We start from the raw sequence: 22,239 nt of genomic DNA, 5'->3' as shown, positions 1-22,239 counted from the left end.
TTTAGAAGTTGTCACATTATGCTATTATTAATTTAAATTTATATTTGATATGATTTTTTATTAAAAATATTGTATAAATTTTTTTGAGGACAACAGTTATACTGAAATTGTTAGCTGCGAAACGTTCCCTAAGAATATAATAGGAAGCAAAAGTACCGTTTTGAGCTCGAGTTTGGATGAAGAGTAAAGTAAGAAGAAAATGAAAAAACGATCATGAGATCACATGGAAGGTGTGGGGAAAAAAATCAGTGCTCTAAAATGCTTTCAAATGTTCTAATTATCCACACTATGAGAGGACAAAAGTGACCACACCTCTGAAACAGAAATCTCGCGCAGTTGGTCGCTGAAACTAGCTAATCATGGACATGTGGTTATCACCATCTCGCGTAGTACTACGCGATGGTTAATGGGCTCTGTCTCCGTCGCACCGATCGGCAATGATCACCCTCCCCCGACGTGTCACGCTAAACCCGGCAAAACTCCGCGACTGGCCACAGTGCTTTGAAAGCGCCCGGGAAAAATGGGAAGCGCGGGGCTCAGCACGTAGGCGGTCGCAAGAACGTGCTTGCCAAATGCTGTCCAGACCGCGCAAAGGTTCCGCGCCGACGACACGTAACGAGCGGCGCCGGCGGGCGGCCGGCGAACCGAGTCAATTAGGCGGGCCGTAGAAACCATCATGCGTGTGCGATGGATCGCCGTGATTATTGCGCCCAGATCCGGTGGGGGGCGTGAGTGGGTCGAGACCAGGACGTGCATGGTCGCCGGCGACCGGCGGATCGGCGGGCACGTAGTGACATCCCGCAGTTCGCGAGAGCGCCGTCGGCATCGAGGCGCGTCCACGCCGCGCGATGTCACCTTCGGTTTGCTTGCTTGCTTGCCAGTTCGATTCCCGCCATGGCTGGTGGATACCGACACGTGCACGTCCTGATTAATAGTGGCTTCTGTTCCATACGCCATTTCTCGTCCGCATCTGCTCGTCGGCGCTCGAGCGGAGCACCCTCGCTCCGTCGGTCGCGCCATGCATTGCCAGCCAATGCGCACTCTTTTTTTTTTTTTACCGGAGCTTCGTACGCGTATACCGTGGTCACCACGCACGCCGAGAGCCCAGCTCATCCGATCTGTCCGTGGCCGCGGCCATCCGGCACGCACGCGCCGCGCCGCCCCGCCCATGCCAGGCCGCACCGTCTGTCATGCCCTACCAACGTACTACCGACGTTTGTTTATCATGGCCTCGGCTGCGCCATTGAATGAAGCCCGGTGGGCGTTGGGTACGCGTGGCCTGCCGGTAACAAGAGCGTAGCGTGGGCTCGGAGCACGCCCTGTTTCACTCGATGCCTGTCTGCCTGCCCCTGCACGGCCGGTCAATAATCCCCTCCCCCACTTCGCCAGTCAGTATTAATGTCGCTCACCCACAATCAAGCCGCCGGAGCGGTGATCAGGTCCGTCCAACCACTGACCCTCCCTCCCATCTCCATTCCCCACACCCACCGGGTCGCGCTCCGTGCCGCGCCCCGCCGAGGCCGAGGCCGTGGCCGAGCGCTCTACGCTAGGCAGCGCGCGGGCACCGGCGAAGCGTCTCGTCAGTCGTCACCCATTTGGCCGCGCGCGGGAGCGCGCCGCGGACACGTAAACCAGCGCACAGGCCGCGCGCGTACGTGTCGCGTGGGGTACGCCAACGCCGTATAGACGGCGGCGGTGGTACGTACGTGCGCGGGCCCCGCCCGTCATTTCTCGCGCACCTGGAAAGACTTTGACACTCACTGGCTCGCTTGCTTGCGTGCTTACACGCGCATAATAGCGTCAGTTGCATACACCCCAGCCCGGATCAGGGAGTCAGACGCTTTCAAAGATATAGATAAAGGGAAAGAGAAAGGGTCGCCACTGGAAACCGGGGCAGGAAGCAAACACTCCGGCTGAGCACAAGGGCCTTGATCGCGGGCTTTGCTTTGGGAAGCGTGTGACCGACGCGCTGCCGTGCGTCGGCGCGCGCGCGCTTGCGCGCCATGAGCCGGGGCCGCATCCGGCGGGCAGCTGGTAGCCCCGTGGTCGCCGCGGTGGTGCTCCTGCAGGCGGCCGTCCTGGCACTGTCCCTCGGCTGCGATGGCGCCGCGGTGACCACCGACGCGGAGGCGGAGCCGGACTACCGGGAGGCGCTGTCCAAGAGCCTGCTCTACTTCGAGGCGCAGCGCTCCGGGCGGCTGCCGTACAACCAGCGCGTGAGGTGGCGGGGGCATTCGGGGATCACCGACGGGCTGCAGCAGGGCGTGGACCTGGTGGGCGGGTACTACGACGCCGGCGACCACGTCAAGTTCGGCCTGCCCATGGCCTTCACCGTCACCATGCTCTCCTGGGGCGCCATCGAGTTCGGCGACGACATCGCCGCCGCCGGCGAGTGGCAACACACGCTGGAGGCCATCAAGTGGGGCACCGACTACTTCATCAAGGCGCACACCGAGCCCTTCGTCTACTGGGCCGAGGTACCAACGCACGCACGAACGTCGCCCATTTTCCTTTCTTTCTGTTTTTGTTTTACCGCCACGACGGCCGGCGTCCGATCGCCCGCGCGACCGCTTCGAGGCGACACGGGAAAAGCGGATGCCCGAGGCGACTGCCATTAATTTACTGCTGCGATGCGAATGATGGCGGGCGGATGTCTGACGAGACGGGCCCCGCAGGTGGGGGACGGCGACACGGACCACTACTGCTGGCAGCGGCCGGAGGACATGACGACGTCGCGGAAGGCGTACCGGGTGGACAAGGAGAACCCCGGCTCCGACCTCGTCGCCGAGACCGCCGCGGCGCTCGCCGCCGCCTCCATCGTCTTCCGCGCCTCCAACCCGCATTACTCCGACATCCTCCTCCACCACGCGAAACAGGTAAGTACGTCCTCTACGTGCTTATAATAACTCATCACCAGCACGGGACAAGGTAGCTAGCTGTATGCTATGTTCTGACTGCGACCGGTGCAGCTGTTCGAGTTCGGGGACAGGTACAGGGGCAACTACGACAGCAGCATCGCGGAGGTGCGGAGCTTCTACGCGTCGGTGAGCGGGTACCGGGACGAGCTGCTGTGGGCGGCCTTCTGGCTGCACCGGGCAACGGGGAAGGAGGAGTTCCTCCGCTACGCCGTCGACAAGGCCGACTGCTTCGGCGGCGTCGGATGGGCCATGACCGAGTTCAGCTGGGACGTCAAGTATGCCGGCCTCCAGGTCCTCGCCTCCAAGGTACATACTTGTTCCACTATTGTCACGAACTCCCTCCTTCCGCAGATTAACATAAAAACGTTTAAATCACTAGTTTAATAAGTAGTAATTTATAAACGTTTTTTATATTATTAGATTACTAGTTTAGTAAGCTACGTAGAAGAATTTGCTTTCAGAAATAAGTACGTAGTACGAAATTTGCACATCAACATCTTCAATTCCTCCGGCACTGGATGACCCCTCCATGGCTGATCAGTAAATTAAGTTGGTGCTGGTGGTTGAGCCGTGCTACCATGGCCGGGCTAGCCCTATGACCGTGCATGTTCCCCTCCTCGCTGAAACCAGTACGCCTAGACACGAACAGTCCCGCGCTGCCAAGTAGGAGTATTCGCAACAGTACACTTTTTTTCCCCACTCCCACGACGACAAACACTATACGGTTGTTGCTTAAGAAAGGGGAATAAATGTCTCACATGGCTTATACACTTTCTTGCTCCCCGAAAGAAGCCATGTAGGATCCACACCTCCGTACCATGCCTAGCTCGAGCAGGCATTAGGCGCGCTCAGATGCAAAAATCAAACCTGTTCATACACTCCACTACCTACTTGGCAACCTGCGATCCATCCACGAATCAGACTGTGATGAGTGGACTGAGATCCACAGGTATGTATTGTAGCCCCAACACAGGTCGCTGTTCATCATCGACTAAGTCCACTTGTTAGTTTTGGATCGAGTGACCCCTAGCCAGTCAGTAGATCAGGTTCCCGCAATGATGATGGCTGGAGATCAGCGAGGGCGCCCTGCCCCTCACTCACATGGCCGAGCATCTGGATCGATCGGCAGGGCAGGGGGGGCGGAATTTCCCGCCTGAAAGCCGCAGGGTTTTGCTAATTGAGCAGAGGGCTTTGCTTTTCCTGTCCACGTCGGGCTCCGCACCCGCCGCTTTAGGATTGTTCAGTTTCCTTTCCGGAAAAACTTGAGCCGTGCTGACGCTAAACAGAGGAAAAGCCTCAGATCGCACAACTGCTCCCTGACCCGGTAGGATTTTGAATTGGCGCGAGCTCTCTGCCTAAGGCTTAACTAGCAAGGCACGACTTGATCCTTTCTCGGCACTCTGTTTTTTTTTTTTACGGAGGGAAAGGGGAAAGAAAGCTACTAGCTGTCTCCATTGTCTCGGATTAGTAGGAAGTGGTGCTTTATCGGAATCTCGTCAATCCTCATCCCGGCTCGCGTCACCATCAATCTCATCTCAATATTACGAATTATTACGAGCGAGCGCGTCGACAAGCCCATGTCAGTCTGTCTCCGCCACAGCCCACAGCGAAAAATCGGACGCCAGCCATGGACCGGTGCTGCTGCAAAAGCGATCGACGGCCGGGCATACGGCCACTGTATCCACTGGCTAGATATCTATATGCTCTGCTGGATAGATTATGCGTACACCTCTTATAACTTGCTGATGGTGCGCGCGAGGGGCGTGTGCACCAGACCAGAGGCATTTTTTCCTCTCCCGCCCCCGGTCGCAGAACGAAACCGGCCAAAAAACGCAGGAAATTTGGGGCCTTGTCATCGCTCGCGAGACCGACGGTGGGGCCGGCAACCCCCACGCAAGCCCCCAGCTAACCAACCAACTTGGTCAAGGCCAAAACCGACGCGCGGGAAAAGACACGGGCGACCGATGGCGCTGCATGTATTCCGCAGGGAACCTGGCAGAACGGCGGCAGCACGCACGTAGACCCCCACGCCACGCGTTACGGAGAGCCAGACAAGAGATCGCCCGCCGCTCGCTCGCTCTCTTCCGTGCAAGCCAACGAAAGTGAAATCTGGACTCCCGGAGGACTTGTCGACGGTGCCGTCGCATCGGTTGCATGCAGAGCAAGAAATAGCCTCACTCTCTTCTGTCTCGCTCTCACTAGTCGTGCCGAGTGAACGATGGGGGTCTCGTGGAGCCCCCACCAGGCTCCTAGAATTCCACATGGATGTCCTGGTCTACAGAGTGATGAGTGGGATGGGTGACCTGGCTTGATCTCCAGTTCACTGTCGTGAGGGAGTAGGTAGGTAATGGCGTCGGTCCGGAAGCGGCGTTGTCTCATGGCCAGTTCCTACATTAGCCTGGTTGGTCTTCACGGCGCACTAGCTTTCTTGCCTTGTTCTACCGGACGAGCTTGCACCACATAAATCTCCTTTTTGTGGTAAGTTTTTTGCATCGTACGTTTTTTGTTTGGAAAATAACGAAAAATATATATTTAAAGTCAGCCCAGAAAGATCTCGATTCACTAAGGAAATAAAACTGTCCGTTTAATTTGCGGAAAACAAAAGGAAAACAGTGACACGGCACCCACAGTGTGAGGGCGCCTCGGCCAACCTAGCTACCCAGACAAATATGCAGACACTCTCGAGTAGAAAAACATCGCCAAGGTTGGCATCCGATGCCACAGCCTTTGCGAGCTAGGGACTACAACTCGACCATCAATGATCACAAACGTAGCCCTCGCCGCAAATAGGTGTCAAAACTCATGCCGGCATATGCAAAACAGTCGACCAACCGATCAGCGGTTAGTCAGCTCCAACTCCATCAACGAGCCTTCTAGGAGAAAAGCGTTGAGTTTGTGCCGTGCAAGCACTGGAAATACATCTTGTGTCATCATCTTCGCAAAGGCCCCTCCTAAGTAGACCCGACTTCGCAAAGACAAGGCGGATGAAACCGATGTGAGTTTATGTTGATGCATGGTCACTTATGAGGGTAATTTGAGAAAATGATATTGCCTTCTATGAAAAAATAAATCAATCTATTCATTAACAGTCGTGGCGACATTAGAAACACCATAACTAATAGAAATTACAGCCAAATCCATAGACCACCTAGCGACGGTAATAATCCCTAGAGCGATCAAAAGGCGGGTCACCGTCATCGTCCCTTCATCAGATAGACTTTGTTGTAGTAGACACTTGACAAGTTGTTGGGCTAAGGCCCAACAGGACCAGCACACGAGCTGCAACCATCGTTGGTGAAGAGAAATGTAGATCGGAAGGATCCAACCTATTAACACACGATCAGGAATAAACGAAGATTGGATCCACGGAGATCCATCGAAGACCAACAAGACCCGTCGCACACACACCTTTTCACACTCCCTCCCATTACGCTAGATGCATCACCGGGATGGAGGCTAAGCAGGGAGGACCTTATTTCATATACAAAGAGTTGGCGTTGCAGGATACAAACCCTGGTTGACCTAAAAACGAAGCAGGATCCCTCCGTCGGCAAGGTCGTGGTCCACACCTCCATGGCCTTAAGCAAGGGTGGGTAGTGGCTCATCCTGCGGCCACGGTTCGAACCCCGTCGGGGTCGAATTTGCGGTGCTCACCCGGGTGGGATTCTCCTATAAAAATAAGTCATGGGAGCTAGTGCCCATGGATCTCATTCATTACCATGTGCGACTCCATGTCCACCAATCACGCCCAAATGTAGTTGCATGCTCCACCTAATGTGTGCAACTATCTTTACATATTTTGTACTCCCTTCGTTCCTAAATATAAGTCTTTTAAGAGATTTTACTAAGTGATTACATACGAAGCAAAATGAGTTAATCTATACTTTAAATTATATTTATATACATCCGTATATAGTTACCTAATGAAATCTCTAAAAAGACTTATATTTAGAAACGGAGGGAATAGAAAGATATAATAAAAAGGTGAAGAATGAAAAATAAGAGGAAGAAAGATAGACAAAAAAAATCATATGCCGATGAATGAGAATTAACTAATACTCGTCTAGATGAGGGCTAGAAATACCATAAAAAGGTGAAGAATAAAAAATTAAAAGAGAAAAAGAGAAAATAGAAGAAAAGAACAACCACAAAATTCTATGGCGATGTCACTTACTTGAGAACCAAAATTTAAGTGAGCCAAATCAGTAATGTAGATGAGTAACGTGGATTGATTTCCCTTTTATTTTCTAAGCAATTAACAACCAATAGGGTCGCTGCTTTGAAGGCGTCTACCAACTAGCTGTAAGATGTGGACATGATATCTAGGACATGAGACATGACTGCCAAAATGCTAAAAATGTATTAACAGGGTGCTCGTTTTCTTCTTTCCGGTCGAACGCCGGATATATATAAATGCCCTCGTACTCACTGCTGCATACACTCACACTCCTAGCTGAAACCTTCGTACCCACATGGCGTGGAGAAATGTGGAACCTACGTAAGTAAGTATGGATGCTTCGTTTCCAAGCAATTAGCTAGCTAGCTATAGCTAACCATAGGAGCTCCTGGCACGGCAGTACAATTATACGATGGCCCAAGCAAATTAATATAGCAATCGTAGTGGTAGTTGAGCTGGTATATAGTGTTTTTTTTTTTCATTATGGTACACCGTGTCAACTCCCATCCATAAGACTGTTTCGCCAAAGGACGATGCCTTTTGTTTGGACTGTCTCTCTCTCAGACTTTCACCATGATGTGTTCACTTCATGGCAATGTCATACAGCTATGACGCTGTCAGCTTTTGCTGTGGTAGACCGGAGGTGACGTTCATATATATTTACTCTTCTTGAGCCTTAGACTTCTACGTACTACTCCCTCCGTTTCAAAATATAATACCTTTTAAAAATTTCATTAAGAGACTAAATACGAAGCAAAATGAATGAATCTACACTTTAAAATATGTCTAAGTACATCCGTATATAGTTTATATTGCAATCTTTAAAATGTCTTATATTTAGAAACGGAGGAGTACACAGCATGCATGGATGCATTATTTCTGGAGGTAAATGCGCTCTGTGCATGCCTAGCTATTGCTGTTGTTCGCAAGCACATGGATTTTTTTTTCTTCTTCCCAAAAGCAAATGGGAGTTTGCTGCAAGAAGCTGGCAGATTGATTAGTCACTCTAGCCTGGCTCGCCTTGAGGAAAGCCAAGTTAATGTGCCGGCAAGAGCACCAGACACTTGGCTCATTGCTTGTCCAGCATTAACATTTTCGGTAGAAGTGCAACACAAACTTGCGACAAACAATTCTGCTACACCGGAGTACAAAGTGTCAAACAGTATGCTGTGAGCTTCCAGGCTGGAGGATATTCTTTGGGCCCTATTTTGATGTTGGGCCTTCCGATATTTACATAAAAGGGGTAATGGAATACTCTTTGGGTACAAAATTCCTGAAAAATGGATATCAGACAAACCGCAAATGGAATGAAAATGCAACGTCCTTTGTTTTTTTTCTTCCAAGCTCACTCACTCCCTCGTTTGGTTCATCCAAAAGGGTTAACATCGGATCGGAGCACGACGTGGCCTATGCTTCCGTTTGGATATGGCGGCAAGCTGGCATCGCTCCTCTGGAGTCCATTAGTTGGTCAGTGAGAGTGGAAAATACTTACCTGGAGTCAGAGGGAAAGCGACCCCGGCCGGGCGAGTACACCATGTGCTCGCCTAGCCTCGCTCGCTCGCAGCCACCGACAGCAACACTGCGCCGAATTAAAGACAGATTCGATAGTTACAGCTTGCATCCATCCGTCGAGAGCTGGTTCCCAGTTTCTTCGGGAATCAGCATTTCGTTAATTTGATTATTTCAGCAACAATGCCCTTCTATTTTTACAGTAATGCATTGCCAGGTGATTTTTCTTGGGTTGGTAACTCGTGGATTATGGCATGCGACGTTAACTTGGGAACATTTTTTTCCCAGCTGCTGCTGGACGGCGACCCGCAGGGCAAGCGGCACAGGGTGGTGCTGGAGCAGTACAAGGCCAAGGCGGAGCACTACCTGTGCGCGTGCCTACGGCTGAACAACGGCAGCAACGTGGACCGTAGCCCCGGCGGCATGCTGTACGTCCGGCAGTGGAACAACCTCCAGTACGCCTCCAGCGCCGCCTTCCTGCTCACCGTCTACTCGCGGTACCTTGCCGGCGCCGGCGCCGGCGCCCGCCTCCGCTGCCCCGACGCGCCGGCGGTCCCGCCGTCGGAGCTCCTGGCGCTCGCGCGCTCGCAGGCCGAGTACATCCTGGGCCGCAACCCGCTGCGGCTGAGCTACATGGTGGGCTACGGCCCCCGCTACCCCGCGCACGTGCACCACCGCGCCGCCTCCATCGTGTCGCACAAGGCCAACAACCGTTTCATCGGCTGCATGCAGGGGTTCGACGACTGGTTCGCCCGCAAGCGGCCCAACCCCAACGTGCTCACCGGCGCCATCGTCGGCGGGCCCAACTGCCGCGACGAGTTCAGGGACGACCGCGGGAATTATGTGCAGACCGAGGCGTGCACCTACAACACGGCGCCCATGGTCGCCGTCTTCGCCAGGCTGCACAACCTGTCCACGGCAGCGGCGGAGGAGCGGTGCCGCCCAGGGACGGCGCCGGGGCTCTCGGCCAAGTGTAGATAAAGGTGGTATTAGCTTGGGTGGGAAATTCTTTTTTCTTTCTCGTTTACGGCCTTACTTCCATATAAGATTTCTTTTTGAAGTGTTAATATGAGAGACATTTATTTAGTGAAAGAAAGGAACAAAGCATAGCAGTGAATGAACAATAAGGTGGAGACCGATCAGGAAGGTGAAGATTAGATACTTGTATTCTCAAGTTATAACCAGGTGCCTCAGAAAGCAAATTTAAAGAGCTGTAAACTTTAGTGAACCAGTAGTTAAGTTAATATAGACTGTTGCCTGCATGGTATATTTGCTTGGGGAATGCTTCCCGGCTGATGTAAGAGCATCTACGGCTAGGCAACCGGGCCGGGCCGACAAAATCCACGGCCCTGTACAAAACTAAAATATGAGGCTCTATCTCATGAAAAAAAATTACAAGCAATTATAATACATATATCTTAAAAAATATAATGTATGTAATATAATGTTTTATTTTACGTAAAAATTAAATATATGAAAATCATACCTATTCAACCAAAAAGTTGGGACCTATCTCACTAAAAAGATGAACTACGAGCAATTATAATGGAGACTGATGTTTTCTCATGATAACTCAAATCTGAATTGTTGAAACATAAGATGCAAAAGATCAATAAAATAAATTGAAGTGATGGAGCCGCTGATTTTAATTGGACATTATGCGTCGATGTTTGACAATTAGACGAACCGTATCTCTTGGGTCAAACTGTTATACTGTTGTCTTTAACACATGATACAAGAACCATCTCTAATAATCCATGTCAAAACTTAATTAAAAAATTACTAATTGGAAGTTGGAGACAAAGTTAATCAAGAAAGAGGACTGGCTAGAGGCAGCCGGCAGGATAGCTGTTGCTGTGGGCTCATGCGCCGTCTCCCATGTCGCATGTCGCAAGCGTAACAGCGCTGTGGAGTCCGGTGTCGCGATAAATGATCGATCGGATCGATGATCCCATTTCCAATGGAGAATGAAAATTCTCGATGATCGATCCATCTGTACGAGTTAGGATGTAGCGACGACGATGTGGTGTATTGTCGAAAAAACGATCCAGACCCCGATCGATGGAGGAGCGGATGGCCGCTCGCCCCTCCGCCTCGACTGTGGCGCAAAGCCATGCGAGGCCCATAGCCATTCATGGCCCAAGGAATAGGGGTAGCCTTTTTTTTTCTAGAAATACACTAGGTCTATGTAAAATATTTGGGCCCCCAAAATTTATGTGCCCTGTGCGGGCTGCAAAGTTGGCACACCTATGGGCCCGACCCTGCTAGGCAAATGTGACCCCTCAAATGCGTCCGCGTCTGAGACACCCAGGATCGAATTTTAGAGGGGGCAAAGATGTGTTAAATGAGAAAAAATGTATTTGCTAAATGGGGACAAATCACTATTTAGCTTGGCATATTGCAAAGACACATAAAATTGAGTGGGGCAGCTGCCACCATTGCTTGTATGCTGGATTCACCCCTGGTCTAAGATCAAAATTATAATTCAAATTAAACTAAAGGACTTATATAATAAAAGTCCAATTCAAATAATTTTGAGATATTCAATCTAGCTTTATTGGCAAGGCAAGCTTGAAGAACTTTGGAGAATCCACACTCGTTGAGTGCTTGATTTTTGAAATCGGTTTACTTCCGAGAAACAAAACTTATTTCAGTCCAGTTAGGCAACCATCTGTCACAAATCAGGAGGGCAGTCATTGAGGGAAGGGACACGTTAAAGCAAGGACTTATCAAACACATAGGTAATGGTGAAACTACTAGAATATAGAATTCAAATTGGATACCACGGAAGGAGAATATGAGGCCTATTGTTGTTAGGATCTCATTGAAACAGCTACTGCACGATAAAATGACCAATTATTTGAACAAGTTTTTCTGCCATGTGATATTGCTGTCATTCAAAAGATTCCAGAATGCACCCGAAACATGTATGACTTTTGGTCTTGGGGTTTTGAGAAGAATGGCATCTTCTTGGTACGGTCATCATATAGGATGATTGTGGCTACTAAAATGAGTAGAGAAGACTGTCTGGATGAACGTGAGGGACCCTCAAACAACCCTACCAATGAAAAATCATGGGAGAGGTCATGGGATGTTCTAGTTCCGGCCAAGATAAAAGTGTTTTTATGGATGTTAGCACCACATTCTATCCCGACTGAGGATGTCAGAGAACATAGGAATATGACCATGAGCGATCTATGTTCGGTTTGTGGGATGCAAAAATCCTGGAGGCACAATTTTCTAGAATGCAATATGGCTCGGTGTGTGTGATCGCTTGTGGACCATGAACTTCTGGAGCATATAATAGCCACTACCAAACCCACAACAAGAAGTTGGCTATTTTCGATGTTTGAAGGTCTGAACCATGAGGAAGTGATACGGATGACAATGACACTATGGGCTATTTTGTATGCTAAATGAAAGTTTATACACGAGGAAATTAACCAAAGTCCCTTGTCAACTCATCTTTTTGTCACTCGGTTTATAGCAGAGCTAGACCAGATATAGTCGAAGAAGGAACCACATGCGATATTGGCACAAGGGAGTGTCTCGGCAAGGAGCTCGCGGGCACCACCGGAGGGGACTATGAAAATTAATGTGGATACGGGAGTCTCAAAGGTCCATGGAACGGGAACTACAACTGCTATATGCAGGGATCAATATGGTAGCTATCTAGGCTCGTTGATCCTCGTGATCAAGGGTCTATTCAAACATGCGGTGCTAGAAGTAGTCGCGTGTAGAGAAGTGCAAGCGCTTGCACAAGACCTTGGATTACAATACCTTTTCATAGCTTCTGATTGCCAGCAACAAGTGTTGCACATTCGATAGAAATCTAGTGGAGAAGACGGAGGGATTATCAAAGAATTTAAAGAGACCCCAAATGCTTTTATGTCTTGTAATTTTGGTTTTGAACCTAGAGAAAATTTGAAGCCCATAAGCTTGTTAGGGATGGTGTCTCTCTCCTTGTAGGGAGACATGTGGTTAGGTACTCCACATGATACGCTTGTAATACCTATGAACATTCTAGATGATTAATAAAGCCTAGCTACGTTTGCTCAATTTTAATTGCAATGTAATATTAAATTGCAAATAATAAAGAAATTAAACTTTAATGATAATTGAGATAATACACAAATTTTACTACAAATTGGAAAACAAAAGATAAACAATAGGATTGCATCTTTGTATTACAAAATAATTGGAGAGAGAAAGAAAAGACCTACACTAACTTATGTGTTCCCTAAACTATCCTATCTAAGATCTTGATCTTGATCGTCATTTCTTCTGATCGTCCAATCTGCAAAATAAACAACAAAGATAGAGGAATTGGGTTATGTTAGAAATGTACCACTTCCACTAGGGAACTGTATTGTTTTAGGAGCCAACTCTTGAGACATGACAATTCTAGTCATGATCTCATAGATCATGAGATGATCTTAATTAGGGTGACCAAATGGATCAAACCACATAAATGGGAACAATAGGCAACAAACGAGACAAGCCAAGTCACAAAACGGAAGCCAAACAAGTGCCAAAATCCTAGATCACCTATGCGCTAGCTCCAGATTAGCATATGCCTCAACATTAGTAGATGAAGCTATAAGGCAGCATCCATTGTAGCTTATCTCTTGTCAAGTGACAAGAGATATGAGTCACTATTCAAAAACCAAATAAAGCACCAGAGGGATAAGTAAAAAAGCCCAGCTAGCCAAGGGATAAGTCCTTGTGCATTTAGCCACCAAGCAGCTCAGCGGGATGAGTATCAAGGAGGGCTTGGCAACATTAAGGAGTTGTTGTTAACACCACCAGCACTAGACCATCTCAAGCGGCCAAGCACACACATTGGGCCCATCATAGTTGAGTCACACACAATGGCCTATAAATAGACCATAGTTGAGGGAGTCCTTGATTAAGGGATCCTCGGGTGGCCGCCCCATCTTTTAGAGGCCGACCGTATGGGTCGTATTATTGAAGACCGGACTGCGTGACAACTTTGTATCCAAGAAGGAAAACTCCAAAGACTAGCGTGTCGTCCAAGTTTAGTAGGCTAGATCGGCGCATCTACCCCTGGATGGAGGTCGGTTGTATGTAACCCTAGGGACCCATGGTGTCTATATAAACCACAGGGTTTCATTCGCATAGTCATGTTTTTCATCTAGGGTTTAGATCATACAATCTCGAGGTAGATCAACTCTGTAATCCTCATACTCCATCAATATAATCAAGCAGGGCATAGGGTTTTACCTCCACAAGAGAGCTCGAACCTGGGTAAATACTATCTCCTTTGTCTCCTGCAACCCATTGATCCAAGATCCATAGTTCGAGACCCCCTACCCGAGATTCACCGGTTTTGACACCGACATTGGTGCTTACATTGAGAGTCCCGTTGTTGGATCTCCGAAAGGATTGATGGCCCGCTTAATCATAAGAAATCGAACAACAACGGGTACATCTTCGTCCCCGTGCAGGTTCTTATGTTCGGCAGCTTCACATTGTGCGCCGACCTGACCGGCCACCTCGGCCAGATCGGATGTCTCGTCCCCGACCAAGAGATAAGGTTCAGGAACCTCGAGTTCTCCACCGACTCCCGGGTCAATCTTCGCCGTGTTAAGATCACAGTTTGTCCCGATGAGCACCAAAATCCTGAAACCTTAACTTCGGGTCTCTTGTCCGGCCATGACCTCGGTTCCCTCTTCGAAGAGTTGGCCTCGAGCCCGGATCCGGCCTCTACGCCCGAACAACTGCACACATCTATCGACAAACTCGCATCCCTCGCAGAAGCTATGGAGGTCAGCTCCGAAAACTAAGTGGCCTTCACTGTGCCCCCCGAGCTCCTCCCCCAAATCCCTCCTCTCACATGTCACTCTCCCCAAAATCTCTCCTCCCCTCTGCTCTGCTGCATCGAGCCTCTTACCCGCCCTTGCGCTGCGCCCGCGGGTCGCCGGAGTCACCCGACCGCCGAGCTCATGAGCGCCCTGCAGGCCGCGCCTGAGTCGCCTTCCTCCTCTTCTAACGGACTGCCCTGTCGAGTGCTCGTCGGCACAACCCCACCACCCCAAGGACCTCAAGGCCGGAGCCCTCTTCTCCTCATCTCTCTCCCGTAATTCCCATTATCTCTCTAATCCCCCTTCTCTCTCTATTTGAATGAACTGTAGGAGAGAGCCGTGGCCGTCCCCGAGCTCCGCGCCGCCTCTCCTCATGCCGGGCCTGGCCGACCGCTGATACGTCTCCAATGTATCTATAATTATTGATTGCTCCATGCTATTAAATTATCTGTTTTGGATATTCTATATGCATTTAAATGATATTCTATATTATTTTTGGGATTAATCGTATTAACCTAGAGCCTAGTGCAAGTTTCTGTTTTTTCCACGTTTTTGAGTATTGCAGATAAGGAATACTAAATGGAGTCCAAACGGAATAAAATCTCCGAAAAGATTTTTCTTGGAGCAGAAGACACACAACAGACTTGGAGTAGGGGGCAAGGCAGTTGTCGGGAGGCCACAAGCCTGCAGGGCGTGCCCTGGGGGGTGGCTGCACCCCCTGCCTCGTGGGCACCCTGTAGGTCTCCTAACCCTAATTCTTGGCCTATAATTCCCAAATATTCCCGTATCACCAAAAAGAGGAACGAAAATACTTTTACGCCGCCGGGAGCCTCTGTTCCCGAGAGATCCAATCTGGGAGTCTTTTCCGGTAATCTGTCGGAGAGGGAGTTAATCACGAAGGGCATCTACATCAACTCCATTGCCTCTCCGATGATGTGTGCATAGTTTACCATAGACCTACGGGTCCATAGCTAGTGTCTAGATGGCTTCCTCTCTCTCTTTGTTTTTCAATACCATGTTCTTCATGATGTTCATGGAGATCTATTCGATGTAATACTCTTTTGTGGTGTGTTTGTCGAGATCCGATGAATTGTGAGTTTATGTTCAGATTATCCATGAATATTATTTGAGTCTCTTTTGAATTCTTATATGCATGATTTCATATCTTCGCAAGTCTCTTTGAATTATTTGTTTGGTTTAGCCAACTAGATTGGTAATTCTTGCAATGTGAGAAGTGGTTAGTTTTTGGTTCAATCTTGCGGTGTCCTCACCCAATGACATAGTAGGGGTAGCGAGGCACGTATTTTATTGTTGCCATCAAGGATAAAAAGATGGAGTTTTCATCATATTGTTTGAGTTTATCCCTCTACATCATGTCATCTTACTTAATGCATTACTATGCTCTTCATGAACTTAATACTCTAGATGCAGGCAGGAGTCGATCGATGTGTGGAGTAATAGTAGTAGATGTAGAATCATTCCGGTCTACTTGACACGGACGTGGTGCCTATATGCATAATCATTGCCTTGGATATCTTCATAACTATTCGTTTTTCTATCAATTGCTCGACAGTAATTTGTTCACCCACCATATTATTTTCCTTTATGAGAGAAGCCTCTAGTGAAACCTATGCCCCGCCGGTCTATTTTCCATATTACATTTTCATATCTATAAGCCAAAAAATACCAAAAATACTTTTCTGCAATTTATTTACTTTTGTTTTACTTTCAGATCTATCACTATTTTATACCTATCTCTATCAGATCTAATCCTTGCAAATAACTCTGAACGGATTGACAACCCCTTTGTAGCGTTGTGTGCAAGTGTTTGATTATTTGTGTATGAACGGATTGACAACCCCTCTATGAGAGCCTTGCTTGTTCCTCCTACTAGATTGATACCTTGGTTCTCAACAAACCGAGGGAAATACTTATATACTTCGCTGCATCACCCTTTCCTCTTCAAGGGAAAACCAACGCAAGCTCAAGAGGTAGCAACTACCACCTTCGTCGGAGCACCACCATAGGCGAGCTTCCCGTTGCCCTCTTCCCCCGCCTTCTCTTTTCCTTCTCCCTCTCATAGTCTCTACTCTCTCGTTTCGCCATGGACAGGAGCTTGCAGCGTGTCGCCGTCGCTGCAAGATGCTGGTGGTCGCCGTCGTTGACGTCCAGCGCCGGAGATGGATGGATTCGGCTGCTCCCCTTCAGATCCATTTCAGTGCCGGAGAATTTTTTTTGTTTATGAAATTAATAGTAGTAGCACGGGAGTAGAGTAGGCGCTACTGCTATTTAGCAGTAGCGTGTCTACAACCAATGCTACTGCTATCACAGCTAGCAGTAGCGTGGGCCAACACGCGCTACTCCTACAGGTTAGCTGTAGCACCGTATTAGTAGCGCGGGAGCCCGCACTATTGATACACCTAATACCAGCGCTACTGCTAGGCTTTTCCCTAGTAGTGACGGTGGACACACCTAACGACAATGTCAATCATACCGCCGTGCCCCAAAACGATGATAAGTCCGAGGACAAGCCATTAAAGGGTTGAAAGAAACTCAAACAATCCACAATGAACAAGCGAAGGGGGCCCATACTGGGTACCGGTGAGAACACAACCGAACAGGACACCGGCAACCTTGGAGCTCCCAATCAATCTCCATAGGATCAGAACAAGCCTGAAGGCTAGTCCGATCCTTGTGACCCCGACGATTCAGATGATGAAAACTACCTCCCTCCTGACGACGTGGAGGATAGCTTGGAGGCCGATGACTTCACAATTCCTGAGGACCCTGTAGGCCAGGAACGATTCAGGCAACAACTCATAGCTATCGCCCGCACGCTCCAGGAGAAGCAATAGTGGCTTCAAGCCAAAGAAGAAACCATCAACAATAGATGGACAAAAGTATTAGAAGTCAAAGAAGGATATGGCACCGAGTGACCCGTTCAAAACTAAAGCTACCCACGCCGGCGCCTACTGCCTCAGTTTGATGCCGAGGCCCCAGAACTCATATCCCCCAGGCACGCATAGTATGACAAGCCCGACCGTCCACCTCGAGGGCGCGAAAAAGCGGTCGGAGAAGCCAAGTATAGACCCAAGCCTCCCCGTAGGATAGGAAAGGAACACGTGCAGCCCAGGGGCAAACACGACCTACGTCACGACTTAGACAACAGAACGTGTCGCAATAGATCCATCTATGGATCTAGAAGGCACTCTCCCACCCGATGGGATGGAGACCAACCTCGGCATACCCACGACAACAGAGATCGGGAATCGTACCGTGCACAACCAACAACCGATCTCCCGCACAATATAGCCCGGGTCAGAGGCGCCGCTCACCCACTGTGCTTCAGAGATGAGGTCATGCAGCAACAATTCCCGGAAGGGTTTAAACCTCTAAACATAAAGGAATACGACGGGACTACAGACCCCGCCGTCTGGATAGAAGATTTCCTTCTCCACATCCATATGGCTGGGGGAGATGACCTCCACGCCATCAGGTACCCGCCCCTAAAGCTAAAAGGTCCCGCACGACACTGACTAAATACCTTACCCGAAGATTTTATCAAAAGTTGGGGAGATCTCGAGGCAGCCTTCCTGTCTAATTTTTAGGGAACCTACGTCCGACCCCCGGACTCCTCCGACCTTAGCAACGTCGTCCAAAAGGCGGGCAAATCAACGAGAGAATTCCAGAATAGGTTCCTAACCAACAAGAACTAGATAGTGGATTATCCGGATGCCGAGGAAATATCCTCCTTTAGGCACAACATCCGTGACGAATGGTTGGCTCGCCAGCTCGGCTAGGATATGCCGAGAACAATTTCCGTCCTCACTTCCCTCATGACCCGCTTTGCGCGGGCGAGGTTAATTGGCTAGCTCGGCGCAGCCATAATGCGGATGATCCCGGAACCTCTGAAGTTCAGATGGGAATGGCAAACCAATGCAAAACAAGAGCAAACGCCGCCACTATGGCACCCCGATAGAGGGCCGACGCACATTCGTCCCCAGGATAAGACCGTACGCACGCCAAAGACATGATACAGAAATTCCAGGCAAAAGTGGCTTTATTAATATAAGGGAGCATTACAATACTGTTGCTTACAACAATATTACACGACTCCAAGGCTAAGTAAGTGGTAGCAGAGGTCTTGATACATCGGCAACGACGTCCCTGGCTGGGCTCCATAACTCGCAGGACTGGCCTGGTTACGATCTAGCACGACGAGTCTTCTCCTACAACTGGCCACGTGCAAGGCCAGGTGAGTACTTTGAATGTACTTGCAAGACAACCAAATACATGGCATCCAAACAAGCAGATAACAAAGCAAGCATAATAGTTATATAATAGCTATTCTAAGCATGGCATGGAATTAACAGGAAAAATATAAATCCAGCATATCATGTCACGGACTAAACCTATAATCTCCCTCACTAGCATGACAAAGAACACCACAAGTGCTTAACCAATTTGTTGTCACCGAATATCAACTTACTCTCTTCATGGTTGTACCACAACCCTCAACATACTCGTAATCCAGTCTGAACGGATTCAAAACCACATCACACAGTCATCTGACCAGTCATCATATAGCCTTCTCATGGCTAACACATCATGTTGGCAACATCATCTGATGTTCACACGAGACGAGTTCTTCCATCATTACTAACATCAATATGGCTGACCATCTACTAAGGTCTGGTCGGGCTGTCCATTACCGTGGTCTCGGCTATTCGAATAGGTTTGACACTCTGCAGAGGTTGCACACTTACCCACACTATGGAGCACTGACCTCGTGATCCCATTCGGGTGGACCAGCGTTACTCCAACGAAACTTGCCTGACTCGTGACTCTTTCATCGTACCACCAGCATTCATCCTTCCCCGGAGTCCTGCCTTGGGTGGCCATGTGTCCTTATGACACCTGCCATCGTTGTGGCCAAACTAAACTGTTCCATCCAAGGACGCTGACAGAAACAACTTAACTGGCTCACAGGGTTAACACCACCTACCTGATCAGGGTAGCACGCATGCATAACCCTCCCTCTTTGAAGGTACCGGGGAAAGATCACGCGATCAGACCAAGTCAAGGCAGTCCCACAACTGCAAATGTGGTTGCACTGATGAGCCCGGACAGGTGACTCTGATCAACCAACTTGGAATCTTATCCCGAATATTATCCATCATAGCTCACGCTACGATGTCACAGCAATCCGATATTAATAAGATCAGGCCACTACTGTTAAACCATATTCATAAGCTGTCGGATGAAACACAAAGTAATGATAGACAGTAATCTCAACAGTATAATATAACTGGCAAACTAATACTTTACAGATTCTAGCTATACGTTAGACCATCGGAACTCTCGCATAAAATCAACAAATAAATCGGTAGCCACGAGAACGGTCGTTACAACACAGATCTGGGACATTACCGGAATAACTCATCCCCGACTCAAGACGGCTGGAAAGCAGCTCAGAGCATGAGGCGGTGTTGATAAGAAGAATGTAGCAGTTCCCTAAGACGGTCGAAGAACATCTCAGAGCATAGGGTCACCGCCACAGAAAGAAATACAACAATTGCCCGCGACGATCAAAAAGCAGCGCAGAACACGGGACAACTTCTAACAAAAGAAATATAAAATTGGCATCCACCCCGGACGGCCGGAAACAGCTCAGACTCAGGCATGGTACCATTATTGAAGAAAATGCGAGCAAGGGTTCGTCAGAGTCACACACAACACATCACTATACATTCGGACACAAGAATTATAAATTTAATATGTAAGAGCATCAAGGTTTGAGGTCATATCTTACATGAAAAGTAATACTAGCAACTAGTACTAATGTTATCACAGTTATATGCAAATGCAGACTAACAGGTGATACAGATAAACACACAGATTGCAAGCAAAGTTATCACACAGGTCCGGAGCTCATGGTAAGAGGTTGTCTTGCTTGGGGGTCGACGAATACTCTGGGAAGAAGCGCGATAAAACACCGGAAGGATTTCCCGGAGAGGTTTCCCTCTCGAGAGGCTCAAACAAAGGGCAAGGGCAAAACATGCATTCCTACTATGCAAACATAATATGAAAATGGTACTATCTAAACGGGCTCGATGAGACCAAGACGTAGGCGCTGGTTTTACCTCAATCGAAGCTACGAGCGAAAAGTTACGGACGTTCATTCGTTAGGCACAAATCAAATAAAACGTATTCATTTATGCTCTTAACCAATGAACGTTCACAACTTAAGCACTTCGGCCGGTGGGGTTTAAAACAGAAAGCGCATTTTGGAAAATACGCTTTCAGTAAACCGAAAGCACACTTTACCATTTACGCCTTCACTTAAAACGCGCGGGCCCGGGGGTTGACTTCCTTTCTTAGACTGACGGGCGGGTCCCACCTTATCCACTCCCCCTCTCTCACTAACGGGTGGGGCCCACCCCTTCTCCTCTTTCTCTGTCCTCTTCTTCTTCTTCCTTCGAACCGGGGCACACGATGGGCCGACCACCGTTGCTGCCGTTGCTCCACCGCGAGGGAGGTGGTGCCGGCGGCTGGGGCGGGTGCCCCGTGCGACACCGCGCCCGAGGGAGGCGGCCTAGCCACAGGGGACGGCTGAAGCAAGGCGCGGCGGCGACGTCCGTGCCGCGGACATGACGGGAGGAGGAGCGCGGGGCTCGGCAGGGGAGGGGACGAGGAGGCTGCTGGGACTTGCTGCTCGACAGGAGGGGTTGGGACACACCATTTATAGCAGAGAGAAGGAGCTCTCGCAATGCCGCGAGAAGCTCCGAGATTCACGGTGAGCTTCCAACGGAAGACACCTCCAGGAGCAAGGAGACGAGGGGGAGAGGGTTCTAGAGGGCATACGAGGGCTAGGGGAACCTCCTCGACACTCCTAGACAGGCTGGTGCTAGCTGGAGATGTGGTCCCGTCGCCTCAATGCACAAAGCTCAGTTATGGCACTCTCTGCCCATGGTCACCACGTGGCCATGGCCTTGCCTTGCCCCACAAGCTCTCAAATCATGTCTAGGGTTATCTACACACTGCTCTGAGTTGACCTATGCATCGGGATAGCACTGTGGAGCAATGATGTGACCACACCAAAGTCAAATAGGTTTCAACAACAAGGTGTTTGTGATGTGGTGTGACCACCACAGTGCACCTATTGCCATGCTATTTGGCTGAGGTTGACCACTCACTAAGGTCACTATGCTGGCCAAAATTCAGCACCATCCGATAAGTCTAAGGGGTACTTCCTTTATAACTTGGCATAGTGACCAGAAATGAAGAAGATGATGCTAGGGTCAAATGGCTACATGGAAATGGCTGAAATTTGAAGGAGACTCATGATTTAGGCATACGGAGCCATTGTCAAAGTTTCATACCATTTGCACAAATATAAATGGTACTTCCTTCGCAATGCTCCAATGTGGACAGAATCTTAAATAATTCACTGAGGACGAGTGGAGTGATGAAAGTGGCTAATTTTTGGTGGACAAGGATGATTTATCATAATGTACTACGCTGCAAAATTTCAGCTCAAGGGACACAAGAAATCAAGCACTTTCTTTGCAAACATAAAATCTGGACAGAATCTGCAAAGGTATATTGTGCTCAATTTTTGAACTGGGGAACTTGATCTCTTGATGGAAATGATGAATATATGCATATGAGAAGCTCCACAAATTATTTGGGATTTTTCCTCGCTACCAAAATGGTAGTTCCTTTCGAAAGGCCCCGAATTGGAATATTGGCTTTAAATAGGAAAATGCATTTTTCCCTACTCTTTGATAGCCAATATTTTATGAGAGCT

The 22,239-nt window shown here is 49.0% G+C and overlaps 1 protein-coding gene across 1 annotated transcript; it reads left to right on the top strand.

Annotated features, from left to right (window-relative positions):
- The first annotated feature begins 1,655 nt into the window (after positions 1 to 1,655).
- Positions 1,656 to 9,866, top strand: LOC123398024 (endoglucanase 22-like). The gene is made up of 4 exons (XM_045092537.1): positions 1,656 to 2,477; positions 2,676 to 2,876; positions 2,970 to 3,224; positions 8,893 to 9,866. The coding sequence occupies exons 1-4, from the start codon at positions 2,004 to 2,006 to the stop codon at positions 9,583 to 9,585; spliced, it is 1,623 nt and encodes a 540-aa protein (XP_044948472.1). The 5' UTR covers positions 1,656 to 2,003; the 3' UTR covers positions 9,586 to 9,866.
- Positions 9,867 to 22,239: the final 12,373 nt, after the last annotated feature.

This window comes from Hordeum vulgare, chromosome 5H, assembly GCF_904849725.1.
Source record: "Hordeum vulgare subsp. vulgare chromosome 5H, MorexV3_pseudomolecules_assembly, whole genome shotgun sequence".
Taxonomy (NCBI): domain Eukaryota; kingdom Viridiplantae; phylum Streptophyta; class Magnoliopsida; order Poales; family Poaceae; genus Hordeum; species Hordeum vulgare.
The sequence above is the reverse complement of the archived record's forward strand: the minus strand, read 5'-3'. Positions and strand labels throughout refer to the sequence as shown.

Bases quoted from the DNA above. Each gene is read 5' to 3' on its own strand.
- LOC123398024 (XM_045092537.1), top strand. From the start codon at position 2,004: ATGAGCCGGGGCCGCATCCGGCGGGCAGCTGGTAGCCCCGTGGTCGCC. The intron at 2,478-2,675 runs GTACCAACGCAC...CGGGCCCCGCAG, and splicing joins CCTTCGTCTACTGGGCCGAG to GTGGGGGACGGCGACACGGA. The intron at 2,877-2,969 runs GTAAGTACGTCC...CGACCGGTGCAG, and splicing joins TCCTCCACCACGCGAAACAG to CTGTTCGAGTTCGGGGACAG.